The sequence below is a fragment of the Oncorhynchus mykiss genome, chromosome 3 (genome assembly GCF_013265735.2).
Source record: "Oncorhynchus mykiss isolate Arlee chromosome 3, USDA_OmykA_1.1, whole genome shotgun sequence".
Lineage (NCBI taxonomy): Eukaryota > Metazoa > Chordata > Actinopteri > Salmoniformes > Salmonidae > Oncorhynchus > Oncorhynchus mykiss.
Window position 1 is genome coordinate 58,335,126 of NC_048567.1, and position 22,111 is coordinate 58,357,236.

General features: G+C 42.6%; 1 protein-coding gene across 1 annotated transcript in view; it reads left to right on the top strand.

Annotated features, from left to right (window-relative positions):
* LOC110504354 (low-density lipoprotein receptor-related protein 1B) overlaps positions 1–22,111 on the top strand; it is a 430,734-nt gene that overhangs the window by 295,269 nt on the left and 113,354 nt on the right. The window contains exons 34-41 of the mRNA XM_036965026.1: positions 12,361–12,501; positions 12,690–12,815; positions 13,228–13,359; positions 17,523–17,657; positions 18,033–18,162; positions 18,918–19,044; positions 19,231–19,382; positions 19,667–19,791. Coding sequence (XP_036820921.1) covers positions 12,361–12,501; positions 12,690–12,815; positions 13,228–13,359; positions 17,523–17,657; positions 18,033–18,162; positions 18,918–19,044; positions 19,231–19,382; positions 19,667–19,791 — 1,068 coding nt within the window. The remainder of the gene's footprint in view (positions 1–12,360; positions 12,502–12,689; positions 12,816–13,227; positions 13,360–17,522; positions 17,658–18,032; positions 18,163–18,917; positions 19,045–19,230; positions 19,383–19,666; positions 19,792–22,111) is intronic.

Sequence of the window (22,111 nt, forward strand, 5' to 3'; positions counted from 1 at the left end):
CTTCTATGCTTGCTTCGAGGTAAATAACACTGAAACATACATGAGAGCACCAGCTGTTCCGGGAGACTGTGTGATCATGATCTCCACAGCCGATGTGAGTAAGACCTTTAAACAGGTGAACATTCAAAAGGCTGCAGGGCCAGACGGATTACCAGGACGTGTACTGCGAGCATGCGCTGACCAACTAGCAAGTATCTTCACTGACATTTTCAATCTCTCCCTGTCCGCGTCTGTAATTTTTATGCAGACCACCATAGTGCCTGTGCCCTAGAACACTAAGGTAACCTGCCTAAATGACTACCGACCCCTAGCACTCACGTCTGTAGCCATGAAGTGCTTGAAAGACTGGGCATGGCTCACATCAACGCCATTATCCCAGAAATCCTAGACCCACTCTAATTTACATACCGCCCCAACAGATCCACAGATGATGCATTCTCTATTGCACTCCACACTGCCCTTTCCCACCTGTACAAAAGGAATACCTATGTGAGAATGCTATTCATTGACTACAGCTCAGCATTCAACACCATAGTACCCTCAAAGCTCATCAATAAGTTAAGAACCCTGGGACTAAACACCTCCCTCTGCAACTGGATCCTGGACTTCCCGACCGGCCGCCCCCATCTGGTAAGGGTAGATAGCAACACATCTGCCACGCTGAGCCCCCTGTACTCCCTGTTCACTCATGACTGCACGGCCAGGCACAACTCCAACACCATCATTAAGTTTGCTGATGACACAACAGTGGTAGGTCTGATCACCGACAACGATGATACAGCCTATAGGGAGGAGGTCAGAGACCTGAACGTGTGGTGCCAGGACAATACCCTCTCACTCAACGTGATCAAGACAAAGGAGATGATTGTGGACTATAGGAAAAAGAGGACTGAACACAACCCCATTCTCATCGACGGGGCTGCAGTGGAGCAGGTTGAGAGCTTCAAGTTCCTTTATGTCCACATCACCAACAAACTAACATGGTTCAAGCACACCAAGACAGTCGTGAAGAGGGCACGACAAAACCTATTCCCCCTCAGGAGACTGAAAATATTTGGCATGGGTTCTCTGCACCATCGAGAGCATCCTGACTGGTTGCATCACTGCCTGGTATACAGAAGATAGCCCTACTTGTTGAAAGACAAAGTCCATATTATGGCAAGAACAGCTCAAATATGCAAAAAGAAATGACAGTCCATCATTACTTTAAGACATGAAGGTCTGTCAATATGGCACATTTCAAGAACCTTCGTGAGTAGCCAGCGTGAGTAAAACATTTTAACGTGTTAACCCTCGCAACGCTGCAGGCCCAGACGGCATCCCCGGCCACGTCCTCAGAGCATGCGCAGACCAGCTGGCAGGTGTGTTTACAGACATATTCAATCAATCCCTATCCCAGTCTGCTGTTCCCACATGCTTCAAGTGGGCCACCATTGTTCCTGTTCCCAAGAAAGCTAAGGTAACTGAGCTAAATGACTACCACCCTGTAGCACTCACTTCCGTCATCATGAAGTGCTTTGAGAGACTAGTCAAGGACCATATCACTTCCACCCTACCTGACACACTAGACCCACTCCAATTTTCCGCCCCAATAGGTCCACAGACGAAGCAATCGCCATCACACTGCACACTATCCTAACCCATCTGGACAAGAGGAATACCTATGTAAGAATGCTGTTCATCAATTACAGCTCAGCATTTAACACCATAGTACCCTCCAAACTCGTCAAACCCTCCAAACTCCCAGTCGTCCTGTGCAACTGGGTCCTGGACTCCCTGACTGGCCGCCCCCAGGTTGTGAGGGTAGGTAACATCTCCACCCCGCTGATCCTCAACACTGGGTCCCCACGAGGGTGCGTTCTCAGCCCTCTCCTGTACTCCCTGTTCACCCACGACTGCGTGGCCATGCATGCCTCCAACTCAATCATCAAGTTTGCAGACGACACTACAGTGGTAGGCTTGATTACCAACAACAACGAAACGGCCTACAGGGAGGAGGTGAGGGCCCTCGGAGTGTGGTGTCAGGAAAATAACCTCACACTCAATGTCAACAAAACAAAGCAGCCCCCTATCTACATTGACGGGACAGTAGTGGAGAGGGTGGAAAGTTTTAAGTTCCTCGGCGTACACATCACGGACAAACGGAAATGGTCGGAAATGGTCCACCCACACAGACAGCGTGGTGAAGAAGGCGCAGCAGCGCCTCTTCAACCTCAGGAGGCTGAAGAAACTAGCCATGTCACCAAAAACACTTACAAGCTTTTACAGATGCACAATCGAGAGCATCCTGTCGGGCTGTATCACTGCCTGGCACGGCAGCTGCTCCACCCATAACCGCAAGGCTCTTCAGAGGGTAGTGAGGTCTGCACAATGCATCACCGGGGGCAAACTACCTGCCCTCCAGGACACCTACACCACCCGATGTCATAGGAAGGCCAAAAAGATAATCAAGGACAACAACCACCCTAGTCACTCCCTGTTCACCCCGCTATCATCCAAAAGGCGAGGTCAGTACAGGTGCATCAAAGCAGGGACCGAGAGACTGAAAAACAGCTTCTATCTCAAGGCCATCAGACTGTTAAACAGCCATCACTAACATTGAGTGGCTGCTGCCAACATACTGACTTAACTCTAGCCACTTTAATAATGGAAAAATGGATGTAATCAATTTGCCACTAGCCACTTTATATAATGCTTACATTACTCATCTCATATGTATATACTGTACGCTATACCATCTACTGCATCTTGCCATCTTGATGTAATTAAATGTATCACTAGCCACTTTAAACAAAGCCACTTTATATAATGTTTTCATACCCTACATTACTCATCTCATACAGTGCCTTGCAAAATTATTCGGCCCCCTTGAACTTTGCGACCTTTTGCCACATTTCAGGCTTCAAACATAAAGATATAAAACTGTATTTTTTTGTGAAGAATCAACAACAAGTGGGACACAATCATGAAGTGGAACGACATTTATTGGATATTTCAAAGTTTTTTAACAAATCAAAAACTGAAAAATTGGGCGTGCAGAATTATTCAGCCCCTTTACTTTCAGTGCAGCAAACTCTCTCCAGAAGTTCAGTGAGGATCTCTGAATGATCCAATGTTGACCTAAATGACTAATGATGATAAATACAATCCACCTGTGTGTAATCAAGTCTCCGTATAAATGCACCTGCACTGTGATAGTCTCAGAGGTCCGTCAAAAGCGCAGAGAGCATGAAGAACAAGGAACACACCAGGCAGGTCCGAGATACTGTTGTGAAGAAGTTTAAAGCCGGATTTGGATACAAAAAGATTTCCCAAGCTTTAAACATCCCAAGGAGCACTGTGCAAGCGATAATATTGAAATGGAAGGAGTATCAGACCACTGCAAATCTACCAAGACCTGGCCGTCCCTCTAAACTTTCAGCTCATACAAGGAGAAGACTGATCAGAGATGCAGCCAAGAGGCCCATGATCACAGCTGAGGTGGGAGACTCTGTCCATAGGACAACAATCAGTCGTATATTGCACAAATCTGGCCTTTATGAAAGAGTGGCAAGAAGAAAGCAATTTCTTAAAGATATCCATAAAAAGTGTTGTTTAAAGTTTGCCACAAGCCACCTGGGAGACACACCAAACATGTGGAAGAAGGTGCTCTGGTCAGATGAAACCAAAATTGAACTTTTTGGCAACAATGCAAAACGTTATGTTTGGCGTAAAAGCAACACAGCTCATCACCCTGAACACACCATCCCCACTGTCAAACATGGTGGTGGCAGCATCATGGTTTGGGCCTGCTTTTCTTCAGCAGGAACAGGGAAGATGGTTAAAATTGATGGGAAGATGGATGGAGCCAAATACAGGACCATTCTGGAAGAAAACCTGATGGAGTCTGCAAAAGACCTGAGACTGGGACGGAGATTTGTCTTCCAACAAGACAATGATCCAAAACATAAAGCAAAATCTACAATGGAATGGTTCAAAAATAAACATATCCAGGTGTTAGAATGGCCAAGTCAAAGTCCAGACCTGAATCCAATCGAGAATCTGTGGAAAGAACTGAAAACTGCTGTTCACAAATGCTCTCCATCCAACCTCACTGAGCTCGAGCTGTTTTGCAAGGAGGAATGGGTAAAAAATTTCAGTCTCTCGATGTGCAAAACTGATAGAGACATACCCCAAGCGACTTACAGCTGTAATCGCAGCAAAAGGTGGCGCTACAAAGTATTAACTTAAGGGGGCTGAATAATTTTGCACGCCCAATTTTTCAGTTTTTGATTTGTTAAAAAAGTTTGAAATATCCAATAAATGTCGTTCCACTTCATGATTGTGTCCCACTTGTTGTTGATTCTTCACAAAAAAATACAGTTTTATATCTTTATGTTTGAAGCCTGAAATGTGGCAAAAGGTCGCAAAGTTCAAGGGGGCCGAATACTTTCACAAGGCACTGTATGTATATACTGTACTCTATACCATCTACTGCATCTTGCCTATGCCGTTCGGGCATCACTCATTCATATATTTTTATGTACATATTCATATTCCTTCCTTTACACTTGTGTTCATAAGATAGTTGTTGTGAAATTGTTAGGTTATATTACTTGTTAGATATTACTGCATGGTCGGAACTAGAAGCACAAGCATTTATTAACATCTGCTAACCATGTGTATGTGACAAATACATTTGAAGTTTCTTCTTGTACAGTTGCAAAAACTGTCAAGCGCTATGATGAAACTGGCTCTCATGTGTACCGCCACAGGAATGGAAGACCCAGAGTTACCTCTGCTGCAGAGGATAAGTTCATTCGAGTTACCAGCCTCAGATATTGCAGCCCAAATAAATGCTTCACAGAGTTCAAGTAACAGACCCATCTCAACATCAACTGTTTCGAGTAGACTGCTTGAATCAGGCCTTCATGGTTGAATTGCTGCAACGAAACCACTACTAAAGGACACCAATAAGAAGAAGAGACTTGCTTGGGCCAAGAAACATGAGCAATGGACATTAGACCGGTGGAGATTTGTCCTTTGGTCTGGAGTCCAAATTTGAGGTAATTGGTTCCAGCCACCGTGTCTTTGTGAGACAACACTACAGACGACACTACGGCACTACAGACGACACAGGCACATTTAACCAGCATGGCTACCACAGCATTCTTCAGCTTCAGATGGGATATGTTTTTTTTTTCAACAGGACAATGACCTAAAACACACCTCCAGGCTGTGTAAAGGCTATTTGACCAAGAAGGAGAGTGATGGAATGCTGCATTAGATGACCTGGCCTCCACAATCCCTTGACCTCAACCAAATTGAGATGGTTTGGGATAAGTCTAACTGCAGAGTGAAGGAAAAGCAGCCAACAAGTGCTCAGTATGTGTTGGAATTCCTTCAGGACTGTTTGAAAAGCATTCCAGGTGAAGCTGGTTGAGAGAATGCCAAGAGTGTGCATAGCTGTCATCAAGTCAAAGGGTGTCAAATATATTTTGATTTGTTTATCACTTTTTGGTTACTACGTGACTCCATAAGTGTTATTTCATAGTTTTGATTTCTTCAATATTTTTATACAATGTAAAAAATGAAGAAAAACCCATGAATGAGCAGGTGTTCTAAAACTTTTGACCGGTAGTGTATGTGAAAACTGCTTTCCATTTTCTCTGCTCCATTAGCGAATCAAAGTTATTGAACGCTGATTAAACAACACTCCCTTCCTGTAGCTGAGGCCTTTGGTCTGCCTTGGGTTAATCAATGAAATGCTGTATTTGTAGTGGTTAGGCTTGTTCTCAACCGTCAGCCTGTGTCAATTAAGAGAGATTGAGATCTAACAGGCGGCTGACCTGGATCTATTGCCCCCCCCCCCCCTCCACACACACACACACACACACACACACACACACACACACACACACACACAGTAAGGGACTGTGAGTGTGTGTGTTGGTGTGCGCGTGCATGTGTATTACCATCAATGAGAGGTTTGCCCAAGAGTGCCCTGCACACTGATAGATTATCTATAGTTTAGTTTAGCCCACTGCTGGCTTGTTATCACTGTCATGTGAAATGGACACTAACTGCTATTTGATTCCTGCTGCTGCATGACAAACGCCATTATGAGAATGTTCAGTTGAAGTATTAAAACAGCATGTTGAGACTCGAAATGGGCAGCAAAATTATTATAGTTGTCGATGTAGCTATCAGATGATTTGACGAGCTTATTCACAACAAATGGCAATTCCCCCAAAATGTTAACAATTAGAAATGTTTTGCACAATCACTGATGCATCCTGATGATTGCCAAGGACAGTTGTGAATGGAGTTAATGAAAGCAGTGTGTGTGACACCAGGTTGATCCATTCAACACCTGGTGCTGTGTGTTACTGTTTTTTGCTGTGCTAAACAGAGATCTGAGGGCCTGTGTTTAGAAGTTGTGTGTGTGTGCCTGTATGTGTGTTAGGTGAGGTTAGGTTAGGTGTTTAGACGGTGTGGGTGATCCATCTATCAGCCTGCACTTGCCTGGAATCAAACCCGGTGGTTGAGGTTTAAATTAAATATGATTAGCAACAACCAAGCAATCACCACTACCCACTGACCCCAGTAGCAACAAATTAATGAAGAAAGCACAGCTAATCTGGACTAGGTGATCCGGAGGGTCACCCGTTTGGGAAGCAGCATGTAGGCTGTCAGTCTCACTCAAAGCAATTTGGCTGATTCCAGAAAATGAGTTTTACTTTCCTTTTAATGTTGACTTTCATCCCAAAGCTATTTCACTGAACTGTAGTGGGTTGCTTCCATCTCTCCTTTACAACAACTATATTTTGAAAGTGATTGTAAATAAGTTACATCGTACTTCATTATAGTCTGTGGTCAGATATGATGAAGGGTAAACACAAAATGTACATCTGATAAAAAGAAAGACACGTTTAAAAAAAATCTTCTCAATTTGAAGGCCAAACTGCTTCATGGGCCTCTTAGACACTGCTAGGGTTCAATCATAATCATCTAGCAGTTTCCCTGCTGACAATGGTTATGATGGTTAGGATATTTCATTTGCAGAATCGAGCAATAAACACAAACAATAACATCAATAGCTTTAAAGCAGAGAATCAATTGTCACAGCTCTGCAATTTAATATAAATATACACAATAATAAGAAATAACTGTGAATAAAAGAAACAGTACCAGTCAAAATTTTAGAACACCTACTCATTCAAGGGTTTTTCTTTACTTTTACTATTTTCTCCATTGTAGAATACTAGTGAAGACATCAAAACTACGAAATAACACATATGGAATCATATAGTAACCAAAAAAGTGTTAAACAAAAATATATATTCTTCAAAGTAGCCACCCTTTGCCTTGAAGGCTTTGCACACTCTTGGCATTCTTTCAACCAGCTTCATTAGGTAGTCACCTAGAGTGCATTTCAATTAACAGGTGTGCCTTGTTAAAAGTTAAAAAACATCAAGTGCTATGATGAAACTGGCTCTCATGAGGACCGCCACAGGAATGGAAGACTCAGAGTTACCTCTGCTGCAGAGGATAAGTTCATTAGATTTACCAGCCTCAGATTGCAGTCCAAATAAATGCTTCACAGAGTTCCAGTAACAGACACAGGAGACTGTGTGAATCAGGCCTTCATGGTCAAATTTCTGCAAAAGAACCACTACTGAAGGACACCAATAAGAAGAAGACTTGCTTGGGCCAAGAAATACGAGCAATGGACATTAGACCGTTGGAAATCTGTTCTTTAGTCTGAAGTCCAAATTTGAGATATTTGGTTCCAACCACCGTGTCTTTGTGAGACGTAGAGTAGGTGAACTGATGATCTCCGCATGTGTGTTTCCCACCGTGAAGCATGTAGGAGGAGGTATGATTATGTGGGGGTGCTTTGCTGGTGACACTGTCTGTGATGAATTTAGAATTCAAGGCACACTTAACCAGACTAGTACTGTATATCTTTGAAAGTCATTTTTCTGTTGATGCACATTCACTGTCTGCAACTGAAAGATGGTAATACCTCATCTGTGCATAATCACTGCCTCATTGAATTATCAACACTTCAATTCTCATACACGTGTTGAGAAAGATGTCCTGAATCTTTGTTGATAATGGCACTTCTAATAAATATAAAAGTATAGTCCCTCTGCTAACTTCAGAACACATTTTGTTCATAGATCACTATTCAGATTGGGTGAATTGGCCAACTTTTATTCTGGGTACACCTCTGAGGACTTCTCAGCAGTTCAGTGTTAGGTGAGCTTGGTTGCACCTGTTCAGTGAGGTTCATTGCACTCCGCTGGGTTTTTGAATGGAAAATCCTTGTCACGTCTGAGGCAAGGCAATTGCTCTAGTCCAGTCTGAAGCCAATAGAGGGCCTCACTGGATTTAACCGGGGGGGGGGGGGAGGGCCTGGGATAGCTTCACTCCTAAATGGGATGCATACACACCGCAGGAGGCTGCTGAGGGGAGAACGGCTCATAATAATAGCCGGAATGGAGCAAATGGAATGGCAAACCATGATCCGGGTGACTGTGTGATCATACTCTGCCGATGTGAGTGAGATGTGAGCCAATGTGAGTAAGACCTTTAAACAGGTCAACATTCACAAGGCCGCAGGGCTAGATGGATTACCAGGACGTGTACTCCGAGCATGCGCTGACCAACTGGCAAGTATCTTCAATGACATTTTCCTCCTCTCCCTGTCCGATTCTGTAATACCCACATGTTTTAAGCAGACCACCATAGTGCCTGTGCCCAATAACACTAAGGTAAACTGCCTAAATGCTACCGACCCGTAACACTCACGTCTGTAACCATGAAATGCTTTGAAAGGCTGGCCATGGCTCACATCATCACCAGTATCCCAGAAACCCTAGACCCACTCCAATTTGCATACCACACCAACAGATCCACAGATGATGCAATATCTATTGCACTCCACAATGCCCTTTCACACCAGGACAAAAGGAACACCTATGTGAGAATGCTATTCATTGACTACAGCTCAGAGTTCAACACCATAGTACCCTCAAAGCTCATAATAAGCTAAGGACCCTGGGATTAACACCTCCCTCTGCAACTGGATCCTGGACTTCCTGACTGGCCACCCCCAGGTGGTAAGGGTAGGTAACAACACATCTGCCATGCTGATCCTCAACATGGGGGCCCCGCAGGGGTGCGTTCTCAGTCCCCTCCTGTACTCCCTGTTCACTCATGACTGCACGACCATGCACGACTCCAACACCATCGTTAAGTTTGCTGATGACACAACAGTGGTAGGCCTGATCACCGACAACGATGAGACAGCCTATAGGGAGGAGGTCAGAGACCTGACCGTGTGGTGCAAGGACAACAACCTCTCCCTCAACGTGATCAAAACAAAGGAGATGATTGTGGACTACAGGAAAAAGAGGACCGAGCACGCCCCCATTCCCATCGACAGAGCTGTAGTGGAGCAAGCACACCAAGACAGTTGTGAAGAGGGCACGACAAAACCTATTCCCCCTCAGGAGACTGAAAAGATTTGGCTATGGGACCTCAGATCCTCAAAAGGTTTTACAGCTGCACCATCGAGAGCATCCTGACGGGTTGCATCACTGCCTGGTATGGCAACTGCTTGGCCTCCAACCGCAAGGCATTACAGAGGGTAGTGCGTACGGCCAAGTACATCACTGGGGCCAAGCTTCCTGCCATCCAGGACCTCTATACCAGGCAGTGTCAGAGGAAGGCCCTAAAAATGGTCAGACTCCAGCCAGCCTAGTCATAAACTATTCTCTCTGCTACTGCCCGGCAAGCGGTACCGGAGTGCCAAGTCTAGGTCCAAGAGGCTTCTAAACAGCTTCTACACCCAAGCCATAAGACTCCTGAACAGATAATCAAATGGCTACCCAGGCTATTTGCATTGCCCCCCCCCCCCCCCCTCTACACTGCCGCAACTCTGTTATTATCTATGCATTGTCCCTTTAACTCTACCTACAGTGCCTTGCGAAAGTATTCGGCCCCCTTGAACTTTGCGACCTTTTGCCACATTTCAGGCTTCAAACATAAAGATATAAAACTGTATTATTTTGTGAAGAATCAACAACAAGTGGGACACAATCATGAAGTGGAACGACATTTATTGGATATTTCAAGCTTTTTTAACAAATCAAAAACTGAAAAATTGGGCGTGCAAAATTATTCAGCCCCCTTAAGTTAATACTTTGTAGCGCCACCTTTTGCTGCGATTACAGCTGTAAGTTGCTTGGGGTATGTCTCTATCAGTTTTGCACATCGAGAGACTGAACTTTTTTCACATTCCTCCTTGTAAAACAGCTCGAGCTCAGTGAGGTTGGATGGAGAGCATTTGTGAACAGCAGTTTTCAGTTCTTTCCACAGATTCTCGATTGGATTCAGGTCTGGACTTTGACTTGGCCATTCTAACACCTGGATATGTTTATTTTTGAACCATTCCATTGTAGATTTTGCTTTATGTTTTGGATCATTGTCTTGTTGGAAGACAAATCTCTGTCCCAGTTTCAGGTCTTTTGCAGACTCCATCAGGTTTTCTTACAGAATGGTCCTGTATTTGGCTCCATCCATCTTCCCATCAATTTGAACCATCTTCCCTGTCCCTGCTGAAGAAAAGCAGGCCCAAACCATGATGCTGCCACCACCATGTTTGACAGTGGGGATGGTGTGTTCAGCTGTGTTGCTTTTACGCCAAACAAAACGTTTTGCATTGTTGCCAAAATGTTCAATTTTGGTTTCATCTGACCAGAGCACCTTCTTCCACATGTTTGGTGTGTCTCCCAGGTGGCTTGTGGCAAACTTTAAACAACACTTTTTATGGATATCTTTAAGAAATGGCTTTCTTCTTGCCACTCTTCCATAAAGGCCAGATTTGTGCAATATATGACTGATTGTTGTCCTATGGACAGAGTCTCCCACCTCAGCTGTAGATCTCTGCAGTTCATCCAGCGTGATCATAGGCCTGTTGGCTGCATCTCTGATCAGTCTTCTCCTTGTATGAGTTGAAAGTTTAGAGGGACGGCCAGGTCTTGGTAGATTTGCAGTGGTCTGATACTCCTTCCATTTCAATATTAGCTTGCACAGTGCTCCTTGGGATGTTTAAAGCTTGGGAAATCTTTTTGTATCCAAATCCGGCTTTAAACTTCTTCACAACAGTATCTCGGACCTGCCTGGTGTGTTCCTTGTTCTTCATGATGCTCTCTGCGCTTTTAACGGACCTCTGAGACTACACAGTGCAGGTGCATTTATACGGAGACTTGATTACACACAGGTGGATTGTATTTATCATCATTAGTCATTTAGGTCAACATTGGATCATTCAGAGATCCTCACTGAACTTCTAGAGAGAGTTTGCTACACTGAAAGTAAAGGGGCTGAATAATTTTGCACGGACAATTTTTCAGTTTTTGATTTGTTAAAAAAGTTTGAAATATCCAATAAATGTCGTTCCACTTCATGATTGTGTCCCACTTGTTGTTGATTCTTAAAAAAAAAAAAAGTTTTATATCTTTATGTTTGAAGCCTGAAATGTGGCAAAAGGTCGCAAAGTTCAAGGGGGCCGAATACTTTCGCAAGGCACTGTATATGTACATATTACCTCAATTAACTCGACACCGGTGCCCCCGCAAATTGACTCTGTACCGGTTCCCCCTGTATATAGCCCCGCTATTGCTATTTACTGCTGCTCTTTAATTATTTCTAATTTTATCTCTTGCTTTTTTTTAGGTATTTTCTTAAAACTGCATTGTTGGTTATGGGCTTGTAAGTACACATTTCACTGTAAGGTCCACTTCTGTTGTGTTCGGCGCATGTGACAAATAAAATTTGATTTGATATATTTGGTGCCCTTCCACTGATTCCGCTCCAGTCATTACCACGAGCCCACCTCCTTTAACACACACACACACACACACACACTGCAAACATGGACACATCACTCTCCAAACTCATGATACAAGTCTCCTCTCCTTAACCACTTCTTCTGCTCAGAAGCACAACACCAGGCAGGTACTCTACAGTCTACAACAGTGCAGTAGGTCCACTCAAACATGGAAATCAACAAACACGTACCTGTGTGTAGTAGAGGCTCAGGATAGAGTATTTTGGGTCAACAACGCTACTGGTTTATTTTTCATTTGAGAATTTCACTACATCAAACATTGCATCATTAGTAGCCTATTGCATTGTCAGAATTCATATATTCCAGTTTTCAGTCATGCAATATATGTAGGTCTCCCTTGTAAAAGAGGTATGTTGACCTCAATGGGACTTCTTGAATAAATAAGGGTTAAGTAACACAATAACAATTCAGACAGAAATGGTGATAATGGGGTTTCTAAGGACATTTCCTTGTTTCAGGTAACAAACTGTGGTGGGCCGATGATGATTCAGCCCATCTGGGGACGGTGAACAAGAGAGACGGACGAAATCCTGTGGTTCTGAGGAATAAGACTAGCGGAGTGGTTCACATGAAGGTCTACGACAGGGAAGGACAGAGAGGTAAGGAACACACGTACACACACGTTTATTTATGTACTTATCAATTCCAGAATGTGACACCATGATGTACTACAGTACCTATAGTGCTCTGAATAACATTTCAGATTTTATCTGAGTAAAGATGTCCATGAAGCCAACAATGGTGTCCTATATCCTTATTAATACACAATTCACCATGGCCTTTCCAGGAAGGAACCCGTGTCAGGTGAACAATGGAGGCTGCTCCCAGCTCTGCTTCCCCACGTCAGAGAACACCCGCAGCTGCTCCTGTACTGTGGGCTACAGCCTTCGCACCGACCGCATGTCCTGTGAGGGTAAGACTGCAAGTCTGCTCTAACTAAATGTGCATCCCAAATAGCACCCTCATCCTAATATAGTGCAGTACATTTGACCAGAGCCCTATTGGCTCTATGGGCTGTTTAGGACACACAACCTAAGTGACCATGCAAGAAATGTATTGAGCAGTTCAGACCCCCTAGCATCAGAGTTAACCACAAGGTTTGTGACATGAATTCACTGTTTCCAAATAAGTACTATAGAAACCTCTTGTAATCATACGAAATCATACTTTGACTGTGATAAATGTACTCTATGCATATTTATTTACAGTGTGTTAATCTTGGAATCCAGAACCACATATTGCGTCCATTAACATTTATGTTAGGTCATTCACAAGACACTAACAGTATGTTACAGTAATGGAATAATTTCTCTCCTACTCTGTAGGCATTGAGTCATTCCTGATGTACTCCATCCATGAGGGGATCAGAGGGATCGCCTTGGACCCCAATGACAACATGGAGGCTCTGATGCCCATTACTGGGACCCTGTTCGCTGTGGGGGTGGACTTCCATGCAGGTAGGTACCACCAGGGCCCATATTCACAAAGCGTCTCAGAGTAGGATTGCTGATCTCAGATCATAATAAATAAGAGTGGGGACACGGTCATTAACTACATCCCCTCAGTCAACAGTTAAACCTACAATTCATTGATTTTATGACCCCTTTATAGTGTTCCCTGCATGACATCTTCCGCATCATACGTAAAACTTACTCCAAATGGCAGTTTGTAATCAAGAGAAAAATGTCGAGAGAAAGGGAGAAATAGAGAGGGATAGAGAGACGCAAAAAAATGAGAGAGAGAAAAACCTTTATTGTAGTATTCTCTCTAACCCTGTTGAATAATGGTTAGTGGTGCTGTTGAGGGCTGCACAGATGAAAGAGTAATAAGTCCATGTTAATAGAGACTCATGAGAAACACCAACCGTTTCTCCACATGCCCCTGAACCAGGCCTGACACAAAGCAATTCCCCAGATATTGTATCAAATGAAGGTAACAAGGAAATGGTAATGGATTAACCCAATGGCTTGTGCTGGCATTTGTCATATAATGGGTTTTCTCTTGCATAATTCATGTTCTAAATATGGTGGATTTATTACACTGACAAGTGCTTGAACATGCACTGTCAAATTAATAAACTAAGGGCTAGTTATGCTTCATATACTGTATATGTTGCCACAACGCTCATTGATGACACCACCCATATAGGCCTACTGGGAAAGAGAAGCTTTATCTAGCACACATACGCACAGTAGCATTGTAAGTGTTGCATAAAACCTTTGTTTACAAAAATATCACATGATTTAGAGATAAGAGTGGAGGGGAAAGCTGTTACCTGCCCACATTTGATAGAATAGGATCCCACTGGTCACAAACTGGTTGAATCAACGTTGTTTCAATGCAATTTGTCAACGTATTGTGACATGGAAAACAAATCAAATTGTATTTGTCACATGAGCCGAATACAACAGGTGTAGTACCTTACAGTAAAATGCTTACTTACAAGCCCTTAAGTAACAAAAGTAACAAATAATTAAACAGCAGCAGTAAAATAACAATAATGAGGCTATGTACAGGGGGTGCCGGTACAGAGTCAATGTGCAGGGGCACCGGTTAGTTGAGGTAGTTGAGGTAATATATACGTGGTAGGTAGAGTTAGTGACACTGCATAGATAATAAACAGAGAGTAGCAGCAGTATAAAAGAGGGGTCTGGGTAGCCATTTGATTAGCTGTTGAGGAGTCTTATGGTTTGGGGGTAGAAGCTGTTAAGAAGCCTTTTGGACATAGACTTGGCAGTATCGCTTTCTGTGCAGTCTATGACTAGGGTGGCTGGAGTCTTTGACAATTTTTAGGGCCTTCCTCTGAGCCTGGTATAGAGGTCCTGAACGGCAGGAAACGTGTGATGAACTGGGCCGTACGCATTACCCTCTATAGTGCCTTGCAGTTTCCATACAAGGCAGTGATGCAACCCGTCAGGATACTCTCGATGGTGCAGCTGTAGAACCTTTCTTGAGGATCTGAGGACCCATAGCCAAATCTTTTCAGTCTCCTGTGGGGGAATAGGCTATGTCGTGCCCTCTTCACAACTGTCCTAGTGTGTTTGGACCATGATAGGTTGTTGGTGATGTGGACACCAAATATATTTGATTTGGAAAAAGTATCGTAAACTTTTGTTTTGAGGGTGAAATTTTAACCAGAGTATGTCATAATGCTAACCACATTTCAACGTAGACAAACTTTGTTTAAAATACGTCAAATTTTTACCTCTAAAACAATGTCAGATCTTCAACGATATATAGAAGAAAACATGTATCTATATACAGCTACTCTTTGTTCTCCCATCCAGGATTTTAACCAAACCCTGCTTAGCTATATTTGTCACTAAATATTACTAATGTGCTGTCATGAGAATGATTGTTGAGAGAGCTCCACTTAAAAACAAAATACTGTAGATTCACTGTTGCTATCAAAGTAATTTTACCAGAGCAAATGAAATGTGGCCATACTTTATCACTCATATACTCATTATCAATTATGTTATTTAGGCCTAAATAGTATTTGCAAAGTCATCAACATCTATTATTATAATTCAACCCAAAATTCAACTAAAAATAGACAATACAATAGGCCAAGGGTTTCAAGCTCCGATTAATCTCAAATGTACAGTAACTAACTATATTTTGTGATATTGTTAGATTTCTGGTTGCGATGGAGACGTGAATCCAACATATCAATTATTCATTTGTAATCCAAATGGAATTAAAGTCAGGTTAAGTCAGTGGCACTATCCAAGCAGAATATAAATCTCCTGCAAATGTTGATATTTGGTTGCGTTTTCAACCAAACACAATTTTTTATATAAATGTTGAAGTACAATAAGTAGCCTATTAACTTGTTGACAAGTATACAAATGATAATGGGATTCACATCTCCAACTCAACCCCAAAACTAAATTAAAGAATGTAATTAAGCCAATGGCTCAGATGGAACTGTCTAAGCATTAAATACATCTCCTTAAATGTTGATATTTGGTTGTAAATTCAATATTACTTTTGTAATACAGTAAATAGCCTAAAGTTAAGGCCATCTTCCAAACTAATATCACATTCAAACTTCAAATGAGTAACATGGCCACATTTTGAGGTTACTGTAACTATAAATATATTTTTATGTAGTTATATAAAGCGTGCATGTTCAAGATTGCATGCATAGGTTGTTACAGGTCTGAGGAGATCTTCACAAATTATGTAATAATAATCGCATTGATCACTTAAACCATGTACTTTTAATGTAATCTCAACTGCAATCCAGATCATGTGGTTGTGCTATTACATGAAGCACATTGAGGACACATTAATTGTTGTATAAATAAACAACATACAGTATCTGACGTAGTCCCATTTGAACTTTTTGCTGTGCTTTGAAATGGTTGTCTAGAAAGCGCAGTGATAGACATTTGGGTGACAACTAAACCAGAAATCTGACATTCTTTTTCCATTGGAATTTGGTTGAAAGCCTGGTGATACACATTGGAAACTCAACTAACTTTTGGCTTTCTTTTTGAGTGGGTGAATATCGGTTGTAACCTCATAGATCAACGTCTCAACCAAATATTACCCAATTATCCACGTTGAAATGACGTGGTGTGTCCAGTGGGATGAAGGTTTGGCAGAAAATAAGTGTTGCAAGGCAGCAGTTCTCACAGTACGGAAAGCTCAAAGGCAGTGGATGTCAGAAATGTCTCAGAGACCCTGAATGTCAATGGTAATCTTGATGTGCGACAGCTTGCATTTTAGGAAATTAGGAAACTAGTCTAAAGCTAAAAACTTAGGCTTTTGTGTGCATAAGGTCTTGGTTGCCCTCCCCTTTGCTGCTGTTATACAGGTGACCATGCAAACACCCAGCTAAGCACAGAGTCAACCAGCAACAGCAGCGGTGGATAGCTCACACATACAATTTGCATATCATTATGAAGCAGGTCATTGGTGCGTAAAAAAGATGAAAGCCTTCCAGCTGGATCCTGTCACATGTAAGATATGTGTTAACGGAGTGTGAATTCTGTATAAACAGGAGGGTGTAAATAAACACATAACGCTGCCTATCCTCCCAACAACCTGGGCCCACTGAACTGACAGGCAAATAACGAAATGTACTTAAGGCTTTAAGGCTGGACTCGGAAATGAATGACTTTGTATTTCATCCTGTCGTATATGAAATAGAGTTATAATCAGAAAGGATCATAACATTTTAGATGCAATGTTTTACATATGCAATTTATTTTCCAATAAAACCTGGTATACAATAGCCTTTTCATGTCCCGATGTTGCATTTCAACAAGGAAATAAGGTCTGAATGGATATGTGAACAATAATCATAATTTACATCCCCATTTTGTGAAATGGAGCATGTAGTTGTAATAATAATAAGCTTACTTCCATAAAAAACACTAACATTAATAGGGAGGCTATGTTATGTGCCTACATGTTCCACAATAGTACAAAAAGATCAGGTCCACACACTTGAAATTGAGGTGAAAATTATTACTGACGAGCTCAAGTCTACGCATGACTACTAAAGAATACCAAAAGTTTGCAGTCTATGCACCAACTAATATACTGTAGAATACCACAAGTGTGCAGTTCAGTTATTTTTCTTACTTTGTTTATTACCATTCCACAGGTAATGACACAGTGTACTGGACAGACATGGGCCTGAACACAATCTCCAGAGCCAAGAGGGATCAGACCTGGAGGGAGGACATCATTACCACGGGCATCAGCAGGGTAGAGGGCATCGCAGTGGACTGGATCGCTGGTCAGTAGCGTCTTCTGTAAAATGTACAAAATGTCTTCTTACTTTAAGCGGCCCTATGTGGGCCGCTTAAAGTACCTCCATCAAACATTTCCTGAGATTTTAGGGCAGCCTAGTGGTTAGAGCGGTGGACTAGCAACCGGAAGGTTGCAAGTTCAAACCCCCGAGCTGACAAGGTAGGCCGTAGGCCGTCATTGAAAATAAGAATTTGTTCTTACCTGACTTGCCTAGTTAAATAAAGGTAAAATAAAAAATAAAAATCTCGATATGACTAACTTGTATAAATAACAGTATGCATTAAAACTATTGTAACACTGTCCTTTATACAACTGTTCTTTGTACAACTCTAATACCAGTATCTTTATGTTCCTCCCACAGGTAACCTTTACTGGACAGACCATGGTTTCAACCTCATAGAGATTGCCCGTGTTAGTGGTGCCTACCGTTCAGTAGTCATCTCCGAGGGACTTGACCAACCTAGAGCCATCGCTGTTCATCCACAGAAAGGGTGTGTGTGTGTGTGTGTGTGTGTGTGTGTGTGTGTGTGTGTGTGTGTGTGTGTGTGTGTGTGTGTGTGTGTGTGTCTGTGTGTGTGTGTGTGTGTGTGTGTGTGTGTGTGTGTGTGTGTGTGTGTGTGTGTGTGTGTGTGTGTCTGTGTGTGTGTCTGTGTGTGTGTCTGTGTGTGTCTGTGTGAGAAAGATGAATGGGTAACAGACAGACAGTCACTAAGAAGAGATAAAGTTGAAAATGGGCAAAGGAAATGGAAATGTTTTTGACCAGCAGGGAGTGAAATGAGTCAGACAGCCTTGACCACCTCCAGAAAGAGATCAAGATGTTGCTGGATAATAATCATTGGGTCATACTGCTGTTTCTGGACTGAAAATAGATCATGTAGCAGATGAAGGCCAACTGATGTCATTAGGCTTACCAGTAGGAGCATGTCCCCTGCATTGATGTTTGTTTTGTGTAGTGCAGTAGGATTCATTTTAAGTTTGCCACTAAACTTTCATGATCTGGTGTTGACACGGTGTGAAATGCCTACTGTAAGAAGAGCTTTGTGGAGAACTAAATTGTAACAATCTATGATTTCACTTGCATAGCCTCTGATAACTTTGGTATCACATTAGATCACACAATTTGTCCTTTCAGATCTGTTCCAATTGTCCAACCAGTTGGATGTTAATAATGTTTCTGGGTTTGCCACTCTGCCCTCTCTATTTCTCTCCCTCTATCTATCACCCACCCTCTATCTATCTGTCTCAGGTATCTGTTTTGGACAGAATGGGGCCAGAGCCCCTGCATAGGTCGAGCCCGTCTAGACGGCTCCGATCAGGTCACCCTGGTCAACTCTGGCATTGCCTGGCCCAATGGGATCTCCATAGACTATGAGGTACAGTACCAGACACCTCCTGATCATACATGTCCTATTAGCTCTGATCCATCCACCTCATCCTAAAGTAGTTTCATACCCGCATCCTAACCTCATCCTTCTTTGTGTGGATATAATGTACCCAATGTACCCCATAAGAGGATAGGGGGATAGTTTGGTTATGTGCATTTTCAAATTACTTTCCAGGAAAATAGATTATACTGGTGTGACGCCCGCACCGACAAGATAGAGAGGATCAACCTTGAGACGGGTGAGAGCAGGGAGATTGTACTGTCAGCGGCCAACGTAGACCTCTTTTCCGTGGCCGTGTTCGGAGCTTACATCTACTGGTCTGACAGGTAATTTAATATTTCCTTATATGCACACAGATTGGGCTGTAAAGTCTGATCATCTAACCTGGTATTAACCCTTCATCCCAGAGGTCTCAGTGTGGAGAACCTCAGCGGAGTATTTTTTACATGAGGGGCACCATATTTATGTAAATGTACTAGCATACCTCAATGTCATTATCAATGACATTTCTGTATGATAAAGTGCCATTGATAAGTACTTTTAAGAATCATAGAAGAATTAAGAAGAAAGCGTCCTTAATTACTTTTTAAAACTCTCTCTCTGTCCTCAGAGCTCACTCCAACGGTTCTATCCGGCGGGGCTTCAAAAGTGAAGCCAGTGAGGCAGTCACCATGAGAAGTGGTCTCGGGGTCAACCTGAAGGATGTGACAGTCTTCAATAGAGGCCGGGAGAAAGGTTAAGGTTTCAACTTAATGCTCCTTTTTGATTCTCACCAATCACCGTCATCAGAGCATTGTTGCATTTCCTAATCTACAGTGGGGCAAAAAAGTATTTAGTCAGCCACCAATTGTGCAAGTTCTCCCACTTAAAAAGATGAGAGAGGCCTGTAATTTTCATCATAGGTACACTTCAACTATGACAGACAAAATGAGGAAATCCAGAAAATAACATTGTAGGATTTTTAATGAATTTATTTGCAAATTATGGTGGAAAATAAGTATTTGGTCAATAACAAAAGTTATATACCCTTTGTTGGCAATGACAGAGGTCAAACGTTTTCTGTAAGTTTTTCACACACTGTTGCTGGTATTTTGGCCCATTCCTCCATGCAGATCTCCTCTAGAGCAGTGATGTTTTGGGGCTGTTGCTGGGCAACACGGACTTTCAACTCCCTCCAAAGATTTTCTATGGGATTGAGATCTGGAGACTGGCTAGGCCACTCCAGGACCTTGAAATGCTTCTTACGAAGCCACTCCTTCTTTGCCCGGGCAGTGTGTTTGGGATCATTGTCATGCTGAAAGACCCAGCCACGTTTCATCTTCAATGCCCTTGCTGATGATAGGCTTTGTTACTTTGGTCCCAGCTCTCTGCATGTCATTCACTAGGTCCCCCCGTGTGGTTCTGGGATTTTTGCTCACCGTTCTTGTGATAATTTTGACCCCACGGGGTGAGATCTTGCGTGGAGCCCCAGATTGAGGGAGATTATCAGTGGTCTTGTATGTCTTCCATTTCCTAATAATTGCTCCCACAGTTGATTTCTTCAAATCAAGCTGCTTACCTATTGCAGATTCAGTCTTCCCAGCCCGGTGCAGGTCTACAATTTTGTTTCTGGTGTCCTTTGACAGCTCCTTGGTCTTGGCCATAGTGGAGTTTGGATTGTGACTGTTTGAGGTTGTGGACAGGTGTTTTTTATACTGATAACAAGTTCAAACAGGTGCCATTAATACAGGTAACGAGTGGAGGACAGAGGAGCCTCTTAAAGAAGAAGTTACAGGTCTGTGAGAGCCAGAAATCATGCTTGTTTGTAGGTGACCAAATACTTATTTTCCACCATAATTTCTAAATAAATTCATTAAAAATCCTACAATGTGATTTTCTGGATTTTTTTCTTCTCATTTTGTCTGTCATAGTTGAAGTGTACCTATGATGAAAATTACAGACCTCTCTCATCTTTTTAAGTGGGAGAACTTGCACAATTGGTGGCTGACTAAATACTTTTTTGCCCCACTGTATGTATTGGTCAAAATCAATTGGGAGCCATCTAGCACAAGGGAAATACAAAACTGCAGTTATAGACAGTGCATGTATAGTACTATACACAAGTGACAACACTACCGTTCAAAGTTTTAGAACACCTACTCATTCAAGGGTTTTTCTTTATGTTTACTATTTTCTACAGTGTAGAATAATAGTGAAGACATCAAAACTATGAAATAACACATATTGAATCATGTAGTAACGAAAAACAAATCCAAATATATTTTTTTATTTGAGATTCTTCAAATAGCCACCCTTTGCCTTGATGACAGATTTGCACACTCTTGGCATTCTCTCAACCAGCTTCACCTGGAATGCTTTTCCAACAGTCTTGAAGGAGTTCCCACATATGCTGAGCACTTGTTGGCTGCTTTTCCTTCACTCTGCGGTCAGACTCATCTCAAACCATCTCAATTGGGTTGAGGTTGGGCGATTGTGGAGGCCAGGTCATTTGATGCAGCACTCTATCACTCTACTTCTTGGTAAAATAGCCCTTACACAGCCTGGAGGTGTGTTTTGGGTCATTGTCTGGTTGAAAAACAAATGATAATCCCACTAAGCCCAACCAGATGGGATGGCGAATCGCTGCAGAATGCTGTGGTTGCCATGCTGGTTAAGTGTGCCTTGAATTCAAAATAAATCAATGACAGTGTCACCAGCAAAGCACCTCCACACCATAACACCACCTCCTCCATGCTTTTCGGTGGGAAATACACATGCGGAGATCATCTGTTCACCCATACCACGTCTCACAAAGACACTGTTATTGTAACCAAAAATCTCCATTTGGACTCATCAGACCAAAGAACAGATTTCCACTGGTCTAATGTCCATTGCTCGTGTTTCTTGGCCCAGCAAGTCTCTTCTTAGGGCTCCCGAGTGGTGCAGCGGTCTAAGGCACTGCATCCTAGTGCAAGAGGTGTCACCCCTTGTTCAAATCCAGGCTGCATCACATCTGGTTGTGATTAGGAGTCCCATAGGGTGTTGTCCGAGTTTGACCGGGTAAGGCAGTCATTTG